Below are 21397 nucleotides of genomic sequence, written 5' to 3'. Positions count from 1 at the left end.
CAAGGCGTGAGTGCGTGTTTTTTTTTTTTGTTTTTACTAAGTAAGTATAATACTTCGGAACTGCTTTAGGTTATTTATGTATCTATTTATCCGGAAGTAAAAAAGGGTACTTACATTATTACGTAGGTACTAGGTACCTACTTGGTACCTTGACTTGGGTACTCAGTGATAGACGCTAATCTGCCTAATCCCTTTAACCCTGCGTCCGCGGCACGGGTCTGTTATCGACATCGATAAACTCGTACCATGCGCGTTCCTCAAATTACAGTGCCGTATTCATGGCTAAACGCTATAATTATATACGTATTATCTACGTGGATTACGAACCTGTGCAGTGGCAGCTGATAACAAAAGCTAGTCTAGCTCTAGTGTTTAACACCGACAAGCTAAGAAGAAGAAGACTACGAACAATTAAACGTAATATGGGACGCCCTCCAGTCTGCTGGAAACGCGAGCTTAGATAGGTAGCCTTCAGTGGCTAGATGAGGAAGACTGAGGACCAAGGCACATAATTATTTCTCCTGAGGACCTACATGTTCTGGTAGAGTGTTGAGGCGTTTCTTAGGCCTATGTCCAGCAGTGGACGATTGTAGGCTAATGATATCTAGACTTCGGTTGGCAGGAATAATAAATAATACCTACGTGGCAATACGTATTACCACGTAGGTACGGTAGGTTACGGCTACCTATTATCCACCTACCAAGCAAGGATTGTGCCATATTACCGCACCTATACAGACCGGGTTGTGTTTGGTGGATGATGATCTTATTCTGAGGTTCCACATTCCATAAAAAATACAATGAAAACTTTATTTAGGAAAACTCTTTCACTTCTTTTTATTCTTCTAGAAAATTTTAAACGTCATTCGTAAAACTGTCAATTGACAATGCAAAAATAATTGCGACTTATGCCAAAAACGTGATTTTTGACGAAATATAGTGAAAAAGTTGTTTTCTTTAGGGTTTTTATTTGTTTAGCCGCACATTTATGGTATCATGCAAGATTCGGAATCGTTAATACATAGCAAATGTTATTATTCAATTTACTATGGTGAGTACCTTCAAAGTTCCTTTTATCATCAGATTTACGCTCTCCAGCTTAATATACCTATCTTATAAAGTTATTTAAGTACCTACTTAACGAGTGTGTTTTTGAAGTAAATAATTATGTCCGGAAAAAAATAGTTCCAAAATAAATTTCGTTTTTTAAATGTCAAATCATGTCATGTTCAAGTAACGTAGCAGTGAAGAAATAGCACATTTTCGTGGCTTCTTAGTTAATAACCTGTACCTATATAGGTACCTACAAATTTCGTTGGCTTTTCGTATCCTAACATTATTCTTGTAACTGTTGCCAAACAAATCAATACAACGCCTATTAGGTATGTTTACTCTGTGGCCAGGGTACGGGCTTTACCCAATATCTACATCGATAGGAATATTATCCTTCTCTTTGTACACTTTGTGTTTAGGTATTTAGTATGTACCCAAAAACTCATTACCTAGAATGTATCTGAGATCGTTGAGAAGATTTATTTCCTAACATTATTAGGTAGGTAATACCTAATTAAAGGGCTAGCACGGGGCGCATTTAAGATGTGACAAAAGTTCTCTTGAGGCTGCGCGATGTGAGTGAGCGCGATGCAAAACTTTTGTCACGTCTTAAATGCGCCCCGTGCTACTATCCCTGGAAAGAGCCTATATAGGTATTAAATAAGTGTTATATGTATTTGTTATATTTTTATCTTAATCCTTTCATTTTTTTCAGTTTATTTTATCTAATGGTGCTCATTGACAGCCGAACCATAACTAATAGTATTGACAGAAAACGCGCCAATGATATATTTGACAATAGCTTAGACGATTCCAGTGAATACGAAGAAGATGAAGACGGCAGCATTGCACATCACCCAAGAAAACGAGGCGAGGATATGGCAGAGAAAGCGAAAGCGGTACAAAACGAAAAGGCTAACCCCTTAAAGGATGCACTAGCTCAGCATATTAGTATAAATGTTCTTAATGAGAACATTCCAGTGGCTACTACGAATGCACCGCTTCCTGCACCAGATTTTACAGAGGTCCCTCAACCAATAGACAACTCAACTGCATCCAGCACTATCTGCACCAACTGTGAATACGTGGTTGTCGATGACTTCTGGCGAAATATTTACAATAAGTGGGAGCAGCTGAGCAAAAAGAAAATTATTATTAGCAGCCATGATTCTGAATGCCCTGAGGTTGCTAAAGACGCAGCATCAAAAAATGACAAGTTACCAGCGATCCCTTCGAGAGCGAAAATAACTACTTCTGGTTGCGACAACACTCTTTTAAGTTTGCATAAAAGAAAGAAGAGGGTACCGAAAAGAATGAGAGCTAAGATCAAAGATAAAAGAGAGAGGAAAGATAATATCGATTCTGATTACATTGAATTGTCTCGGCTAGCCCCTGAAAAGGAATCATTAATGGATGAACCGCTAAACGTTATGGCGTCGTATGAAAACAATGAAAAAGCACCGCTGCCTCCGTCGAATGACAAAGAGGAAAACATCGACCATTTAGTTGATGAGTTATCACCAGGTGTTTACTATCCCAGAGGCCTTTACTGGTCGGATGGAAAAGAAGGTAAACATCTTTATAAAATGCCCTACTTAACTACTCTACCCTTTCTTATAGATAATTCTCCACCACCAAACACCACTGTGCGTATCACCACAAAAGCCCAGCTCCAACCTTCCAGCAAACTTAACAAAGATTTGCAAACCACAGAAGATCGCACAGAGGAATCTGTGCTAGGATTAGATGAATTAGAGCTTTTCCTGAAAAATATTAAAAGGAAAAACTACCAGACGCTCGCCTACCAATGTCCTAAAGTTTGTGGTATAATAGCTCACACTGTTACAGAGACGACGTTTCAAACTGACCCGTTCTTCAACCGAAAGAGGGATCTTCTGGACTCCGGCCCGACCCTGCTGCAGCGGCCGATGAAGCGACGGTGGAAGAAGAGGAACAACGCACGACAGAAGAACGAGATCACCTGGAAAGGCTTCCTAAACAGTACCGAAGTTTTGACTGACGCCGCTAAATTCGAACAATTCAAACAAAACACCAAAGACAGAATGTTTGAGAAGCTAAAGGAACACATTCGCTTCCAATCCAATGCGAAACCTAAGAATAAAACTACGACGCATGCTACAACCTATGGGACGACCAAATGTCCAACCACCTGCCCGACCACCTGCCCGACCACCTGCCCGACCACTTGCTCGACCACTTGCCCTACAACTTGCCCTACGACTATTTTCACCACATGCCGTAGGACGACCGCTGAACTGACCACCACGTGCGAACCCGCTCCAACTATAACTCCGACAACTTGCCCAACAACTTGCCGGACTACTTGCCCAACTACTTGCCGGACTACTTGCCCAACTACTTGCCGGACTACGTGCCCAACTACTTGCTCAACTACTTGCCCGACTACCTGCCCTACTACCTGCTCAACTACTTGCCCAACTACTTGCCCAACAACTTGCTCAACAACTTGCCCAACTACTTGCCCAACTACTTGTCCAACAACTTGCCCAACAACTTGCCCAACAACTTGCCCGACTACTTGCCCTACAACTTGCTCCTCGACGTGCCCCACTACCGTCACCTGCCCCACGGTTCCCATCCCACCAATCGCATGCGGAAAGACGACAACCTGCGAGCCTCCAGAGGAAACTACCCTTAACACCAAGGACATAAGGAGGACTACGCGAAGGAGGTTCGTCTCGCATCGTAAGAAGCTGCATAAGACGGAGTTCCCACGCACGTACCCCACGACTCCAAAGACCACCACGCGATGCACCAGAAAGTCCACCAAGTCGAAGTGCACCACCACGAAAAAGCCGACGACGACCAAATGCACCACGAAGCGCACCTGCCCGACGACTACCAAGCGGACAACGACCACCACCACTACCACCACGACTACTACTCCTTCCACCACCACCTGCGCCACCACCGTCCCCGACTGCTCACGCACAACCTGCCCCTACGGATTCTCTCGCTTCCCCAAAACCATACGAAACCGAGCCGCCATGCACGCCTGTTGCAACAACAGACGCCCAAATTACCGCACCACTCAAAGGACCACAAATTTTTTTCAAGACAAATGTGACTACGATATTCCTGAAGATCCGACCCCGGAAGAACAGAGCCGCTGCCCCAGCTGCAGATGCAATAACAAGAATATCGCCTGGATACCGGAGCCCTGCAAAAGCAAGCCCATGATAAAATTTATCCCAGATCCGCCGAAACGCGATAATCCAAATAGCTGCTGCAGTAAATGCCACTGCTCAAACGATAAATCTTCGATGCTGGACAAACTTAAGAGTATATGTAGCAGCTGTGGCAGTGGCATCCATCACATAGCTGAAGGTGATAGTAAATGCGGAAATATTAACAAAGATTGCAACAAATGCGGAGGATACGCTAACGGTCCAAACCTTGATGAGATATCAACCATAGACCATGTCAAATGTAGCAAATGTGGCGGTAACAAATTTCCTTTTTCTATTCCCGGAGAAAACGTTAAAGTCCTTAAATGTATCAATTGCGGCCACATGTCAAACGTCCTAGCAGCTGATGAGCCAGTAACGGACAAGTGTGGTCAAGTGTTTCCTCCGGGGTCAGAAAAAGATAAGGACTTGGTTACGAAAGCAAAACTGAAACTACCCACCACTAAGTCTCTAATTGATCCCGAAAATCCGGATAAACCACCAAGAATACCGATGGATAAATGCGGTCAAATGTACCCACCTGGTGATGATAAAGATCTAAGACAACCTAATGATGAAGAAATTGCTGAAGCTATCAGAAAGAAAGGTGTTTGTAATAATTGCGGCCAGTGTTGGCCAATAGACAAGTCAACGGACAAGACAATTGTCCACGACCAAGATCTAGACCCAGATGCGGATATGAGAACATGTGAAGAACCTACAACAACAGTCAAAGTTGATGCCAGTTCAACGGAAAAAGAAAAATGTTGCGACGGTGTTGATTTGCAAGATATTGTTGATAAACTCACGGGCAAAAATAAGAAACAAAAACAAAAAGACAAAAAGGTAGTAGAAGAGAACTGTGACAGCTGTGGCCAGTGTGAGCCTGCCCAGACTAAAGCAGGCAGCGGCGGTGGAAGTGGAGGCAGCGGTGGTGGAGGTGGAGGCAGCGGTGGCGGTGGTGCCAAAAATCTTAAACACACCACGGCAAATTTCTTTACACGGGCTATGGATGAAATCAGAGATCATTTTAAAATGAAGAAGGGTAAAGACTCAAAATTTCATCAGTCATTTGATAGGCCACCTGTAGGTGGTCCTATAAGCTTTGATGAACCAGACACTCAAGAATCACTATCACGGCACATTCCTCTTCAATCAGCAATATCACCGATCAAGCAGCCGCCACTTTATTATAAACAGCAAATAAGAAAATACACTGAAACTCTAAGAAGGCCGTACCGGAATAAAAATGAAAAACTAGATAAAAACGGGCTAAAACTTAAGGCACCTAAAGCTAAAGAATTTGAGGATGATTACCAGATGTTAAGACTTTCTGAAGCATTGCTAGTGAGTCAAAGTGAACAGAATCTGGACCACCTTACCACTGATTCATCTATTGACTACCCATTATTTGTAAAAAAGAAACACGAAAAGAGAGAATGTAATTATCAAACAACTAGTATGGCAGATCAGAAACTTAATTATGAAGATGAATATACAGATGATACCAACGCACCCGAAGTAACAGAAATAGAGAAACTCTGTTCATCCGACATGCCAGAGTCTATCAAAGAAATAAGTGAAAAAATATCGTACAACAACTATGTGAAGGGGTTCAAAGACTACCTCAATGTCACGAGAGATATAGCAAATGATAACTTTCCTGATGCTGTTAAATTCCAAGCTCATATGCATCACAAAGTAGATGATATCGGTAAATACATTGAAGAAAAACTCCCTCAAATACCTTCATTGAAAACCAAATCAAAACGGCTATTTGAAGATATCGAGGCTCCAGACGATCAGGAAATGTCTACCAAAAGTGATGACTCTTGGTTCAAAAAGTACTTTGAATTTTATATTGAAAAAGATTTACCTAAGAAATACAATTCAACACAAGTGGTCGAGCTGAAATCTCCAAAGAATGGACTTGTAAATGGTACTGCATTGAAGAAAGACAGTGATAGAGCAATAGTGGCACTAGCTAATCAAAAAGAAAACTCTGAACTATCTGAAAGTTGTCAGGATATAGACGAAGGCAACAACAGGGAAGTGCGAGAGAGTGAATTAAATCCCACCACAGAAGCTGTAGATCAACTGTCAGCAGAATTATTATCTAACATTACTGAGATCGATGTTTTTATGGGTAAGTTTAAATAAAACAAAGTACAGGCAGTTATATGCTTAGATGTGTCCTTAGAAAAGTTAGGTAGTCATATTATGAATATTTTACAGATGCAGACACAACAACAAATTCAGCTGAAAAGAGATGCGCTCTTGGAAGATATATTGAATCAAATATTATGGATAAATTTTTCGGAAAGGAAAAAACAATTGATAAAAATAATAAAAAAGAAAATAAAGACCATGGTATTGACAAAAAACCAACAACAAAATCTCACAGGGTAAAAAGACGAGTCCAACATAAAACGAAAAATTTCTATGAATATGAAGACAAGCCGTGTTTACATAAAGGAAAGAAATCTCAAATACCAGCACCAATCATCGATTACCATAAAGATACGCCTACTGTAAAACCAATAAAGGCAAGTATGTTCGGTCGAATGATGTCTGGAATCAAAAGTATTGGAAAACATAACAAAACACCGACAGTTAAAAAAAAGCACAGAAATAAAAAACGTAAAGGTAAAAAACACAAGGCTGACAAAAGAAGTGTTCAGTCAGTATGCAGAAGAAACGCTTTTCAGAAAATAAAGGATTTTTTCAAAATGTCAGAATCACTCGAGCCACACAATAAAAGCCAAAATGAAGCTCCTGAATCTGATGATTTAGGGGAAACTAAACCAAATTACTTTAAACCAATCAAGTATAGTAGAATGGACAACATGAATGATATAATGAAAATAATGCCAGATATGCCTCATAGCCAAGAGGACTCATCAGAAAAAAGACATGGATCGGCAAAAAGTGAAAGAGATTATCTAAAGGGTAAGTCCAACAATTACGTATTTAAGCATAATTTTTTTATTTCACATATTATTATTTGTCGTTGGTTTTGTAAAATGGTGATAATCATTATATTTTTTACAGAGTTACCAGAGAAAGAATGGATTGATAACCACAAATTCGGTCCTTTAACAACTGTAGATAATTATTATTCCGTTCAAAGAAGTCAGTTTGATGATAAGCCTGTAATCCAGGACGATGATATAAATAGAGATGACAATATCAGCTTCAATGACAATGTATTAAAATCATCTCGAAGAAATGAGAACAAACCCCTCAATGTACTCGAACTTTACGATGCTGGAAAAATATTGGAACAGTCTCCTGAACCATATGAGTTTAACAAAGATGATGACCAAACGTTTTCTTTCGAATCCAACATTGAAAATAATATTAAGCCGAAGGAAAAAGATCTGAGACCTTTTGAATTTAAAATATTACCGGATGCACCCAACGAGATCCCTTCGGACACTAATCCGACAAATCCTGTCCAACCATCTCGGAGATTCCCTTTTTTTACCGAACGCTTGATAGAAGATGCGCCTTTGAATCATTATGATAATCGACATAAGGATAAAGAAAACAAACCAAAAAGACCACATAATACAAGTCATGATAAATCTGCTTTGAGGAAAGAACCAGAAATATCTTATCATTTGCCAAGTCCACATGAAGTAGCTGATGTCACTGAAGCCGGCAATTCACTAACTAAGACATTAGAAGAGGATAAGCTACATTCGCACAAAAAGAAAATGCATGGAAAACATGGTATTAACAAGGAAAATATTGCCAGAGCCTCTTCCAATCCAGCTGTCTTGATAGTGAATAGTACAGAAATGCCAAAGATAGAAAAAGATAACAAAAATGTCCAGTACGATTATGGAGCAGTTGAAGAGCAAGTAGAGATTCAAAGCATAAGTGCTAGTCCTACGGCCAAGCCAGAACTAAGATTAAGTTCTTATTTCTCACAACGGTCCTATCCCAATGGGGTGACTAAAGAGATGATCCAATGGCAGAGCTACCACCCGAGCAATCTGGTCGTAGATAAACCACATATTTCCACAGTTCATACTGAAAGAAATCCATTATCTAACGTAGCTAAATGTGTCAAAAAGTCAATTAATACTGTCACGAACAATAATATATCCGGTAAGCATTATGGTTATTTTTATGAATCGCTATAAGTAGTATCCCAATTTACTGGCTCATTTCTTTATTCATTATTTTTTTTCAGTAAATGAAAATAAAGATATGCCACAAACAAAATCAGTAAGCGCCTTTGTTGAAAACGCAACGGTAGCCGTTACCACAGATCAAGGAAGCTTAGTTGAAAATAACGACAAGACAGATTACAGTAAGTATTTCTAATAGTCTCCTTTGAAAACATATTTTTTTCATAAATAGGCATATTTATACCTACTACCTCTAAAAGATGTTAAACTTTTACAGGAAAGTCTAGAAGAGGAATAGCTAAGCCTGAAGCCGTACGTTATTTCTATTAAATAATAGATCTATACCTACAATCGTATAGGTTAAAAACTTCCACGAACTATCAATAAATTTGCTCTAGGAAGAAACTAATTAATCACACTTTTTTTCAGAAAGCTCCTGTAACGAGTGTGTCTCCACAACCTGAACATTATTTTAACCCTCCTTTGCCAATGAAAAGCGAGGAATTCGAAAAATTTCTCAAAGAAAACTCACTAGACATTCATTCACTATCAGCGCCGATAAACATAGACGATCTAAGCAAGTGGCTAGACTCCCAAACAGTTAACCATCCCGAAATCAAACAGCACAAGAAAACTAAATTACGGGAACAAGAAATGAACCACAATAATTTAGGAGTATTGGGCAAAACTGAGAACGAATTTGAAAGAAAAAACAAGAACAATAATTACAAGAATAACATAAAACATGGTATTCATAACAAAGCTAATGTTAATGCAGTAACTGATGAGATTGATGCTGAAACAGACCCTAAATACAAAAAACTGTATCTAAAACCTGCGTCCCATAACTTCAGTGAGTAAGTTTAACGATCACATTATTATTTTTTATGTAAGTACAACTATCATTGAGTAAACGTACACCTGCTAGTTTTTTATGTATAGGAATCATCATGTTTACCAAGTAAAACATTTGTAAATGATTAAATTCTGTTAAGGGAATCGGAAGTCTTTGAAAAAAGTGAAATAAATTCGATTTCAAATTCGAAACCAATTTTCATAGATCTACCAACTTATTATGAACCGAACACAGAACCTCTCCTCTCATGTATCACAGCTAAACCAACATCAAACTGGGATGAATTGATGAACTACTTATACGGATTAGATCTTCTAGATAAACTAACCAAACTCGATATCATCAACTTTTTTGAAACAAAACTCTCAGCATATCCCAATTTAGCTACAGTTGAAAACAAAACTGAGAATGAAAGCGCAAAAACTTTAACAAAAATACTTAAAAGTCCTGATTGTACATAAGTTAATTTCATAAAAGTTTTTAGACACTCACGTGAAGTGGAAAACTGTGAAAGAAGGAAGAAGCACATTAACAAACGGGAAGTAGAGTCTACAGGTATTTGGTCACTGATATATTTTGTATGAAATAAGGGTGACATGTACTTGAGATTGTTTAATGTAATTTATGTATGGTACACAGGTACAACAAACCGTATTGCTCGGGCATCTCTTGTATACGATCTCAAAAATACTGGTCCAAGCAAAAAAGGACTTAAGGTTAAACTCAGATTTCTTCCTGGTAAGTACAGAGTCCATAGACACAAGCCACTTGTTCTAGATACTCAATTGAAGTAGATATTTTAGTTCCAGAACACACATGGGGTATATCACATTACTTTACTAAGGCCAATATTGATGAGGCGATTAATACGATCGAACAACCTATAAACATTACAAGCCCAGGTAATGTAAATAAAATTGTTACCTAAATTACCTACTCAGGCTGTTTTTATCAGCATGTGGATTTCATCACGCACACGGATTGCGTGCCATTTTCCCGCGTCTCGCTAATTCAGATACTGAGGCCGAGTTTAAGTTAAAAAAATATTTATTTATTTAAACGGACAGAGTTACGGCTAGCTTATCTAATACAATACTCGACTTAACTAACTTAAGAACAATTTTATTTAATATCTAAGTCAGCTAATTATTTATGACGCACGACCTAGATGGTTTTGCTGGGGTGGCTGGTGCCGTCGTGCTGACAAAGGAGATCTGGCGAGGGTTGGCTACCTTAACTCGTGCCATTTTCGCGCGTCTCGCGTACATATTCTATACGTCAAAATGAATACTCGTATGAACGCTTGCGGGGCAATCCCGCGTGCGTGATAAAATCCGCATGTGGTTAAATACATCCTCAGGACTGATTTTTCAGAAACCAGATTAAAGTTATCTAACGTATTTCGCGTCTACTATTGAGAAATCTGCGTTTAATAAAATTAATGACTTAATCTTCCAGCTAAATATGTTATTTTGGAAATAACTACCGAAAAATTAGACACACAATTGCTTCTCGGATCTAGCCCTATAGATACCAAATTTCAGCCACGCATTATACAAGAAAAGAAAACTGCTTACTCAACGGCAACGACACCTAATATCCCAACAGTAAATGTTGGCCATTTGAAAATATCGTCTACAGACAAAGCTACCCATGCCAACAAAAAATCTGATAATTTAGAAAAAACTACTTTAAATGCAGCTGTATTTGATTACATTAATCTGTTATTGGGAAAAAATATAGCTCGAAGTGCTATTGATGACAGAAGTGTAAATCTAAATCATCATAGGAATATAACTAAAATGTCTGGATTAGTCAATGCTATTAGAAGTGGCATTGCCAAACATAAAATATTTTCATTTGGATCAGCTGAAGAATTGCCCAAGATTAATTCTTCTTTTCCAGTAAGTGAGCCTACACTTACTTTCAATATAAGTAATCAATATGATAGCAACTTGACTGGAAAAATAGATAGGTTTGGAAACGTAGTAATATATGATACGCCACACAAAAAGACATTAAAAGAAAAATGTGATGAACTGCTGCCAAAAGAATCTTGTGAAGATTATATCTGTCATCATGATCAAGCATGTTGTTGCAATAACAAAACTGAAAATGTGAAAATCTTGGAAACTGGAGTAGATACTTCTGATTGCCAAAAGTCTGATCAATGTGACGCAGATTCAAAAAGTATTTATTTAAGTCAACTAAATGAATATGATGTTCAAAAATCTGATTTTAACACTCCAATAGAATGTAATGATGGCTGTTCAAAGAAATATGAAAATAGAAATTTAAATATTACAATGGACCTCAACAACTTCTTTGGTCCATTAAACAGTTCACATCCCAAGAATACCTCTAAAGATGCTACACATACTCGTATTTCTGTTGGTGAAATAATATCTACAAATAAAATTGACGCTGAATTAAAGAACGTTTCTAAGCTATCGGCTTCAAAAAACGTGTGTCTTGAAGAGAGCAAGCAAATTGACACAATACAAGCAAATAAAGGTGGAGAAAGCAAGGTAATAAAATAATATTTATGACTAATGGGTACGAAAATATCCGTAAACTTTATCATATTAGAGTATTTTTTGTATCATTAATAATTGCTTTTATTTTGATTTCAGAACTTGAAGCCAAATATATCTAAGAATAAAACACGATTGAATACGTTAGCTTACCGATATTTACCTTTTGTCATGATGATGAAGGACAAGAATAAACGAAATGACAAGCCCCATATTTCAAGCATTCAAAAAGACTTTAATCCTACATCTGATTTGTATGTTCATACAGAATTTTATAACAAAGCCGTTGTGTCGGAGCCATATAATAATAAAACAGCTAAAATATACACGGCAAAAGATGTTCAACAGTTTGAAGTTATAGTTGAATACCCTGTTGATAAAGATTCAACTGAGCGTACACTAGAGCCATCTAAAATATCAAATAAAGAACAAAATACACAACATAATCAAATGCTAACAGGCAGATTAAAGAAAAGCGGAAATTGTTCTCATGTTAAAAAAATATTTTCAGCTCGTCTGGATAAACCGGTTGATATCACTTACCAATTACTTGATAGTAATCGTGAAGTCGTAAGTGCTGATGTTAAAAAAAGTAATGAAGTAACTACAGAAGGATTGTATTTGTTACTTGCCAACCCAAAAAATGAAAGCATTTTAGAATTAAATCGAGATGCAAGACAATTAAACTCAATTAATATAACCGATGCTATAAATGTATTTCAAAAATCTAGCCCTTCCCCATTGGGACGTATTAATCTCAGCAGAGATATTATAACGGGCATGCTATCGAAACTTATCGAAGAATCATTTACTGAAACCAGTGAAAATCTTGTGGACGCGCAAAACATAAATAATCCAACCAACGTTACACAAAAGCCAAATTATCCTGAGGAAAACTTAATTAACACGCCTGGAACAGAACAAAATAATTTTGCATATAACATTAGTGCAATTTGTAATTCATCATTACTTTTCGTGTTACCGACAGCGACAGTCCAATCAATGAAAGAAAATGAAATCAATGAAACAAATGATGATTTAAGTAATCTTCATGCAACTGGTGAAAGAGTTTTCACGAATCCAACTATTGAAAATAGTGATATTATTCATGAGCTATTTGAATCTATCTTAAAATGTACAAATAAGACAGGTTCCCAAAAAAATACTAAAAAACGTGAAATAAAACCTATTCTGAATGTGCAAATTGAATCACCATTGATAACTGATAGCGGCGGAGATTTCTGGTATAACTATATTCACAAACACTCTTCCCCAAACCCAATATCTGGCAAATCTGCTTCTAATCACGTCGAAGAAAACGAGAGTGATTCATTAAAAATAACGGATGATGAGTTGGCACGACTAATAGATTTACTTATCGTGAAAACTAATGAAAAGATGAAAGTCAATGAAAATTGTACAGTATTGGCGAACACATATAAACTATCAACACATGACAGCAACGATGATAATAATATACCCAGAATATTGGTAAACGTAACTACAGAAGCACTATATGAAGGTTTGCGGGAAACGAGTGAAGCTACCTTAGAAAATACTAATCCTGCTGAAACTTCTACCCATGTGGGTGAGACAAATGTATTTATAGCTAATGGAGACAGTACCATTCAAGGCTATGTTACAAAATTACGTTGGGAACGTGATGATGCAGCAGTAACTATGAGTGAAAAAGCTGATGTTAATAGAAGGGATGTTTTATTTCGCATCTTGAAATTTGAAGCTAATAAATTAGTTCAGGAATTGCTAAAATTTAAAAGTGATTTGTGTATGAATTCTTCAGATTATTCGGTAAATGACTATGATCAGGATAACAAAGATACTAAAAAGAGGTATGAAAGATTATTATTTTTTGTTTGATTGGTTACATCCAATTTTTATGAGTTACTAAATGTTTTATAGTTTTCTGCCTGTTTCAGGTTAGCAGCAACATATTATATTAACAAAAACAACTCTGATAAAATACTTGAAGCATTAACATCATTGCAGGTAGCCCCTGAAAGAAAGTCAGTACTTGACACAATAATGGATACGTTGCATCATAAAGTTGAATTAATACCAACCAAACACGTAAATCATAATGGGAAAGATAGCATACAGTTTTCACCGCTTGGACAAGTCGCTAGGAATATAAGCAAATCATCAACTGAAAATACTCTTAAAGCTGAGGTAGAAAATGAAACACAATCTGATCAATGGAATCATCTTTCATTTGAAAAAAACTCTTTTAATCCAGAGTTCCAAAATCATGTTCCGAAATATAACATTCCAACACACAATCCTGAACAAAAATATAGTCTTCTAGACTGGGACGATAAATATAACAAGCCTTATTATAAACAGGACTATAGTGATTACGCCTACAAATATAAAATTGAAGACATTAATTATAGGTTTAATAATTCTAAAGATGAATTTCAAGACCGCTATGAAAAAGAACCGAACAGTAATGATGATATATATAAATATACCACTTACAAATATAAAGAGTATGAAGGTCACACTAAATCGTACAAAACATCTCATTACAACGATGAAATAGATAATGATTATCTGAATTATGAAGATACTTACAAGAAACCGTATAGTCCGGAAAAATTTGATGCTCTCGATAATAGTCATGATTCAATCGAAACTCCATCTAAAGAAGTTAAGCATGTTTTTAACATAAATAAAATTAAAGGTCCCATACGCCATAAGTATCGACAACCAGGCCACCGCAATAAAATAGAAAGCGTTCACAGGACTGCCCATGAAGATTATAAGAAACCAGTTGCTCACAAATGTCAGGACGATGTGCTGCACCCAACAAGTCATAAACCAAAAAAAAACAAGAGCCATAAGAAAAAGCAGCACCAGTTTAGTCACCCGAAGGACCCTAGTCATAGTCCTCAAGGTGATAGAAATCCACATGCACATCCCTGTATGCACCATTATTCTCACCACAATAGTCCACACGCCTTGTCAAACCCTGGCCTCACATATCTATCTGGTCATCAAAGTGAATTTGGTGCCTCTTCAAGCTTTGCAACCACAAAATTACACCGAACTAAACTATTTCAATTCAAATATTCACCGAAAAATATTATCATGTCAGCATCTGAACCAATGTTGATGAATTATCGAGGAATCACAGATGTTTATCATTCTGCTGAGAATATTGGATCTACAACTCCCACTTTCGAACCAGGTGTTGATAGAACAGCAACATGTGATACCACTGCAAAGCCCCTATGTGCAATAGCTACATCTAATGTTTCTGATACTGAAACATCAGTAAAACCTGATCATGTTAAAACATTGATTGAAAAACCAATCAATTGCAGTACTGTAGTTTTCAATTCATCAATTAATGGTAAGTAAGTGAAGATTTTCTAATATAATGAGTATATAAATATCAAAATAACAGTAATTGTTTGTTCCAAGAGACTGAACACGCTAACAACATTTCACTGGCTGAAAGTAAAGAGGAAGAGCTCTGTGATCTAGAAGCTACTTACATGGAAATCTTAGCAAAATTCCACAATCTGCCGACGAAAAATTTCAGCAATTTCGTGAAAGACCTTCCTTGTTACAAGTATAAGGTAGTGCCGAATTCGTTTTTCCTGGAAATCAAGAGAAATGATTTGAAGAACAGGAATCCATATTTTCTGAAGAACTTAAAACGGCACTGGATAAGACATAAAAGGTTATTAATTTATGATTTATTTATGATCATGCTGTAATAACGACACTGGGGTAGATTTTAGAACTAAAAGTTTTTAATTTTATTAGGTCACTAATGTCAGTGAATGAAGATGGATATACAGAGGATAACGGAATTAACAATCCTTTATCAAAATTCAGAAGAAAAAGAGCACTTGATTTAAAATTACTGACTGAAGGGTTAAGGTGCCTACCCAATTTGTCTGACACACAGGTAACTATCCGTATTTTGAAAGCAAAAGCGCTATACAATCTTAAAAACATGCTGTAATATTTAACTTGTTACGATAAACATACTTACTGGTCATTTCTAGAATGATGTTTACGCAATCCTGGGTGATACGGTCACCATAGGATGCGAAGATGATGATGAGAACAAACTGGCTAAATCTCAAAAACCTTGCCAGTGGACAGCAGAACAAAATGCCATGCTGAATTACGAACACGTGATAGCTGATGACCAAAAGATTGTGTTCAGGGACGTCCAGCCAAGGAATATTGGAGTTTATAACTGTACTAAGGTAAGCAAATACGATGACTTTATTGGTACTTGTCCGTTATGGGTATCAATGTGGACTGTTGCCATCGGCACGGCAAGAAGGATTAGAGGGACCTTTAAACGTAAAGGATGGTCATAAAAGTATGAAGAAAAGACGTCGGCAATGACGATGAAGTCGACGCACTTGCGTGAATTTCTATACAAAGAATACTGAATGCGATGCGACCGTTGCACACGATGCCCAAAGGTGGACGCGCTTACCTTAAAAATATATTGTAGAGTGAATACAGATGACTTTTTTATTTTATTGCAGAACAACAACCTACATCGCAGTGTGAAACTTCATGTGGTCACAATTCCGAGTTTTAACATCGTATCAACACCGGCCTACGATGCTGCCACGGGTTGCCATTACGATGTAAATACCAATTAGTTTGTTCGTGCTATTGTAGCAATGGGGAGGAAAACGCAAAGCTAATTCCAGATGTCGCCACTGTCGAGTAGGCCCGATTCCCCAGTTCTAATTGGTTGGTTCAGTCGCAGTTTTTTCTTCCCAATAATGTGATTGGTAAGAACCTGAAAGGCATACTGGATTGTGTTGCCAAAGTTTCACTTGGTTTCCTTCCCCTTTGTGTCAATCATAAACATAGGTACCAGTATCATGATCAACCCGTCGTCGTCTACTACTGGACATAGGCCTCTAAAGTCCAGCGGATCGACATTAAACGCCTATATCCAGCAGATGTACAGGCGTCCTAGGGCTATACGCCACGTCATAGTCTACACTCGAGCACTTGTTTATCTACTCCGTAAATGTATATCAATTACATAATTAAACAAACATACCTTAAACGCAGTTAACTCAGATAATTCTTCCAGCTGATAAGAAAGTGATTGTAGCTGCAATGTTAAAAGACAATAATTATATTTTTCAGGATTTGAAGGCTTTTCAAGATGGCTTAGCTGCTGAGATGTCGAGGCTCGCTTGTTCTGACGACAGCTTCTGCACAGTCAGAGTCGACGAGCCGGTCTGTGTGAGAGACGAAGTTAGTAACAATAAACTCCTGATGGCCAAAGTACAAACCTCCATTTCAATGTTTAACCGAGTAAGAAGTGCCTCTCCACACTCTTGTATCCGCCAAACTTGGCCAACTTCGCCGCCGAACTGGTGCCCAAAGTAACCCGAAGTTAGTATTAATAGTTATGAGCGTGTTGCTACGCTGATTTGTGTAAGTTAAAGCATTTATTGTGTGACTGCTACAACAAAAAAACGGCGCGGTCTTACTCATTGTCATATTTCACTTGCAATCCTTACCTCCCTACCTCCTCTCCAGAAGCCTGTGCAAACGGCACCTTCGCCCCTTCAGGCGCCACGTCGATAAAATACCTAGACAGCGTTTAGTAGATCCTTTTTACACCTATCGCTGCCGAAAAAAATTAAAACACCAGTAACCAGCTTTCCCCTAACACTACATCTAACCTGCCCAGGAAACGGACAAGGCCTCGTTGCGTATGACGGCGGTGCTGACGCCGACCCGCGTGCCGCTCGCGTGCGGCGCGCAGTGTTCGCGGGATCTGGCGAGCTCGCTGGCTTTGCTGGCTGCTGGCAACGTGCCCGCGCTGCTTAGTGTGCCTGGTAGGTCAAAATATTTAATGCTTACTGCCAAACAAAACATAGATAGACATGTGTAAACAGCTTGAGTCTGAAGGGCTTTATGGAATGCGAAGTTTCGGAGCGCTAAGCAAGATTCTTTCTCGACATAGCGATTGTTAATAGCTCTCGAATTCGTTTGTTTTTTGTAAAGCTAAAGTACCTGGTAGCTTCTAAGGTCATCAGTCCAGTGGCCCTAGATTGTCCCAATGTCCCAGTTTCATAATCTTGGTTCCTATTTATTGTGAACTTATCACTATATCTTTGGTTTGCAGTGACAGTATTCAATGGAGAGAGGAACAGGACATTTACTGCCAGCACCGGAGCAACTGGAGGCGATCAAAAGTGGATTATCACGCATACGTTGAGGAGTAGAGGTATTGGCACCAGTGATCTATCTAAAATCTGGTTATTTTTAATTATTGTATTCTACAAAGACATTTCCCTAAGTTTGGAGAATCTATGTAATACAAAAGGTTTCCTTTCCAGAAATTCCTTTAAAAATGGACTCTCTCGCTCTTCAAATTCTTGACATAAAGGCCTCCATGTCTAGTGTCGTCATTACCATCATCATCAGTCCGTAATCAAAGTCAAAAGCCCTCAGCCTTCCCCATCCGGCTTCAACCATCTACTACTCCTCACATACTGACCCATTTCATCTGTCTGCAGATTCCAACCACCACCACGAGTTCACCTCGCTGACGTCATCCATGATGCCCGGAGACCTGAACGTGGTGGTGCTGTGTCCCGCCGGGTACTATCTGCTGCCTGAGAAGAAGATCTGTGGTTAGCTTTTGTTTCAATCGTCATGACTATCACAAGCAATCGTGGTCCACTGCCAAACAGACTTCTCCAAAAAAAACACCACTATACTTGCTCCTCTTATTATTACAGCAGTTAAACTATTTTTCTGTGCCCCTCGGCTGGGCTTTGGGCCTCTATATACCTATCTCTGTTATCGACTTCCTGCCTCCATTAAAGAAAAAATCTCGTCACAGACTCAGAGCTATATAAAACAAAACGTTGCGACGCCTTTCAGTAGTAACTCTTACCTTCCAACCTCCGTCTCCAGAAGCCTGTCCAAACAACACGTTCGCCCGGTCAGGGGCCACCTCCTGCACCCCGTGTCCCCGCGGCGCCTCCACGGCACAGCCTGCCAGCGCCGAGTGTCATTACCAGCTGCGACGGTATACCAGGTACGATGTACGTATGGTTGTACAACTTTTACCGTGAGGCCCATTGCTGCGGTGTTTTTCTTATATTTTCTAAGGTCATGTCGTAAAAAATATATGGCATACCGCACCGACGCAAATGCGATGGGCCTCGCTTGTTAAATGTTAGGTGAACAAAGCTAAGTTTTGTAAGCTCAAGTGGTAATGGGTCGCCATGATCGGTGGAGTAAACGGGGTCTGAAATGGAGACTACGAAGCTGGACTGATAACGACAAGGCCTACATCTACATTATCCAGCCACTATCGGCTACTTTCATCTCAGATTCTTCAGATCTACCGTAACTTCACATCTTCGTCCTACAAATCAGGGATTGCTCTTTGTCTACAACCATCACTGAAGATTGATCACCAAATGTGATCACATCACAAGGACGCTCTTGAAGACCTCTACTATCTCATCACAACCCATCACGTCCTAACTACGGCACGGGTTTCCTTCCACTAACACAATATTCCTCAACAGCGCAGCCGCTTCGCCTTCATCAGCAAGTATGCTCTGGTGGCTGGTTTACTCCTGTGTCTGTGTGCTGTGGGCGCGCTGTGCACCCGCCCGGCTGTAGGGAGCAGCGAGAATACTGGTGCAGGTACTTTTATTACTTTATAGCCTTAAATAAATCATAGGTAATATAACTAATTGAGTGTGTCCATTGTATTAAATACACGTCCTTTTTCTTCTGCTTCGCCATGGCCAAGTAGCTGAAACAGATGACAAACCATCCAACTACTATCAGCTACCTCTATGCTACATTTGCCTGATCGAGGTCTTCAATTAACAACTGGTAGTAAGCATACGGAGCTATACGATACTATTACTTACACTATATATATATATATATATATAATTATAGCTTCTTATGGGTTCCTGGACAAATATATGACTTGACTAGCTATTCCCGCCAGTTTCGCTTCGCCTTAAAAAAGTTTCCCGTGGGAATACTGCAATAAAAATATAGCCTATTTGTTAATCTAGGGTGTCAGCTAACTCCATACTTACCAAAGTTCGTTAAAATCGGTTCTGACTGACATACTGACAAACTTTCGCATTTATAATATCAGTAGGATTTAATAAACATATTCTGATTGTACGACAGACCAGCCGATGGCGAGCCAGGCGCGCCCTGTGCGGCGGCCGCTGTCGCCGTCGCGCGTCATTCTGGCCCGGCTGTTCCGAGGATCCTCGTCCCGGGCGGCTACTGGTAAGCTACTAAGTACTAAAGACTTTTAGGCTGTTTTAACAGCATGCGGATTTCATCACGCACGCGGGATGGCCGCCATTTTCCCGCGTCTCACGAGCATATTGGTAATTCGTATTCTGTCATTAGTATGACCTCATCATGCAATCTCGCATGCGTGATGAATCCCGCACGCTGTTTTAAACAGCCTTACCAGTAATGGTCAAAATATGGCCGCCATTTTCAACTTTATGCTTTTATCTTGTGCTCCAATGAATGAAAAATTAATGGAAAAACAACGCAGCGCGGTGACGCACCGCAGCAATGGGGCCTCGCCCTTAGAGGGTTAAGTCGAGTACCTCTAGTGAAGTTTGAATGTCGAGTGACTAGAGTCCCAAAGACCTATATCTGGAGGCAATTTTATGTCTATCAAATACCTTGGCGCCTATCATCTGTGCAATTCTGATAAACGTTTTTTTTATTAGTAAAAATGTTAGGTTTACAGTTTGGTCATAGGTAGGTACATAAACAAGCCTTGCAAATCTAGCTGAGCTAAATTGTTTATTTCTTCCACAGTGGCCGAGTCGCAATCTATAAGACTCCAAGATTGTGCGGAGGAGTCCAACCTGCCGCCGCCGCCGCTGCCACCCATAGACTTCGATTATTGACGTTAACCAAGAGTTAACTAATCAAGACTTAATAAAATTATAGCTAAATGGGAAGATAGGGCGAAAAATGGTTTATGTAAACCAGAATCTCATGGACAGCGATTTATAGTGTAGGGTTTTATTTCATAGGACTAAAGATCATAGGATAAATAATTCCAATGGAAATGGATTTTCCTCAATGTCTATCATAAGATTCTGGTTGACATAAAGCGAAATATTATACTTCGTAAATAAATGTTATAGGTCGCGTATTTTTGTAAGTGTATACATTGTCAGTTACTTTTAGATTAGTGTACAAAACATTGTTTAAGTGTGCACACTTGTTATTTAAATTAGTTAATTATTTATTGTAACGTTGTATATTTTCTAAGTGTTATTGTATGTTTGTTATGTCTGTAACTTTCGGTTCGGCAAATAAAAGTTCAGTGTTTGTTTAGTGTATATTTTAATTTGTGTTTTATTTTACTCTAGGTATTAAGTTAAGTGGTTGGGCTTGGTTAGGTTAGGTATTACCCCCGCAGTTAAAAAGAAAAATACAGACTAATTGAGAACCTCCTCCTTTTTTCGAAATCGGTTAAAAATGGCAGAACATGGGTGGAGTCTTGACAATATGAATAGGGCGAAAGAGCATGATCATAATATGCTATCGATGACCGAATAG

The 21397-nt window shown here is 38.7% G+C and overlaps 1 protein-coding gene across 8 annotated transcripts; it reads left to right on the top strand.

Moving 5' to 3' along the window:
- The first annotated feature begins 865 nt into the window (after nucleotides 1-865).
- On the top strand, nucleotides 866-21185 carry LOC105398319. 8 transcript variants are annotated; one of them, XM_048630758.1, is made up of 26 exons: nucleotides 871-1051; nucleotides 1769-2622; nucleotides 2902-6408; nucleotides 6498-7211; nucleotides 7314-8378; nucleotides 8464-8583; nucleotides 8679-8713; nucleotides 8831-9254; nucleotides 9735-9812; nucleotides 9897-9995; nucleotides 10061-10159; nucleotides 10716-11785; nucleotides 11891-13641; nucleotides 13729-15164; nucleotides 15236-15497; nucleotides 15584-15728; nucleotides 15829-16035; nucleotides 16327-16431; nucleotides 16949-17059; nucleotides 17502-17649; nucleotides 17940-18041; nucleotides 18334-18450; nucleotides 18737-18867; nucleotides 19365-19480; nucleotides 19988-20092; nucleotides 20645-21185. In XM_048630758.1, exons 1-26 carry the CDS (start codon nucleotides 1029-1031, stop codon nucleotides 20751-20753), a joined length of 12933 nt encoding a protein of 4310 aa, XP_048486715.1. In that variant the 5' UTR covers nucleotides 871-1028; the 3' UTR covers nucleotides 20754-21185. The 8 variants fall into 8 exon arrangements, with proteins under 8 accessions (XP_037967570.2, XP_048486982.1, XP_048486715.1 ...); XM_038111630.2 differs by having other exon boundaries at nucleotides 10052-10159; nucleotides 18737-18860; XM_038111636.2 differs by having other exon boundaries at nucleotides 10052-10159.
- The last annotated feature ends 212 nt before the right edge of the window (nucleotides 21186-21397 follow it).

Source organism: Plutella xylostella, chromosome 2, assembly GCF_932276165.1.
Source record: "Plutella xylostella chromosome 2, ilPluXylo3.1, whole genome shotgun sequence".
NCBI classification, from domain to species: domain Eukaryota; kingdom Metazoa; phylum Arthropoda; class Insecta; order Lepidoptera; family Plutellidae; genus Plutella; species Plutella xylostella.
The sequence above is the reverse complement of the archived record's forward strand: the minus strand, read 5'-3'. Positions and strand labels throughout refer to the sequence as shown.

What these genes read in the sequence shown, in the direction of transcription:
- LOC105398319 (XM_038111636.2), top strand. Translation starts at nt 1,029, where the DNA reads ATGTTATTATTCAATTTACTATG. An exon ending in TGAGATCGATGTTTTTATGG is followed by an intron (nt 6,409 to 6,497) that starts GTAAGTTTAAAT and finishes AATATTTTACAG; the next exon opens with ATGCAGACACAACAACAAAT. An exon ending in CGCGCTGCTTAGTGTGCCTG is followed by an intron (nt 17,650 to 17,939) that starts GTAGGTCAAAAT and finishes TTTGGTTTGCAG; the next exon opens with TGACAGTATTCAATGGAGAG.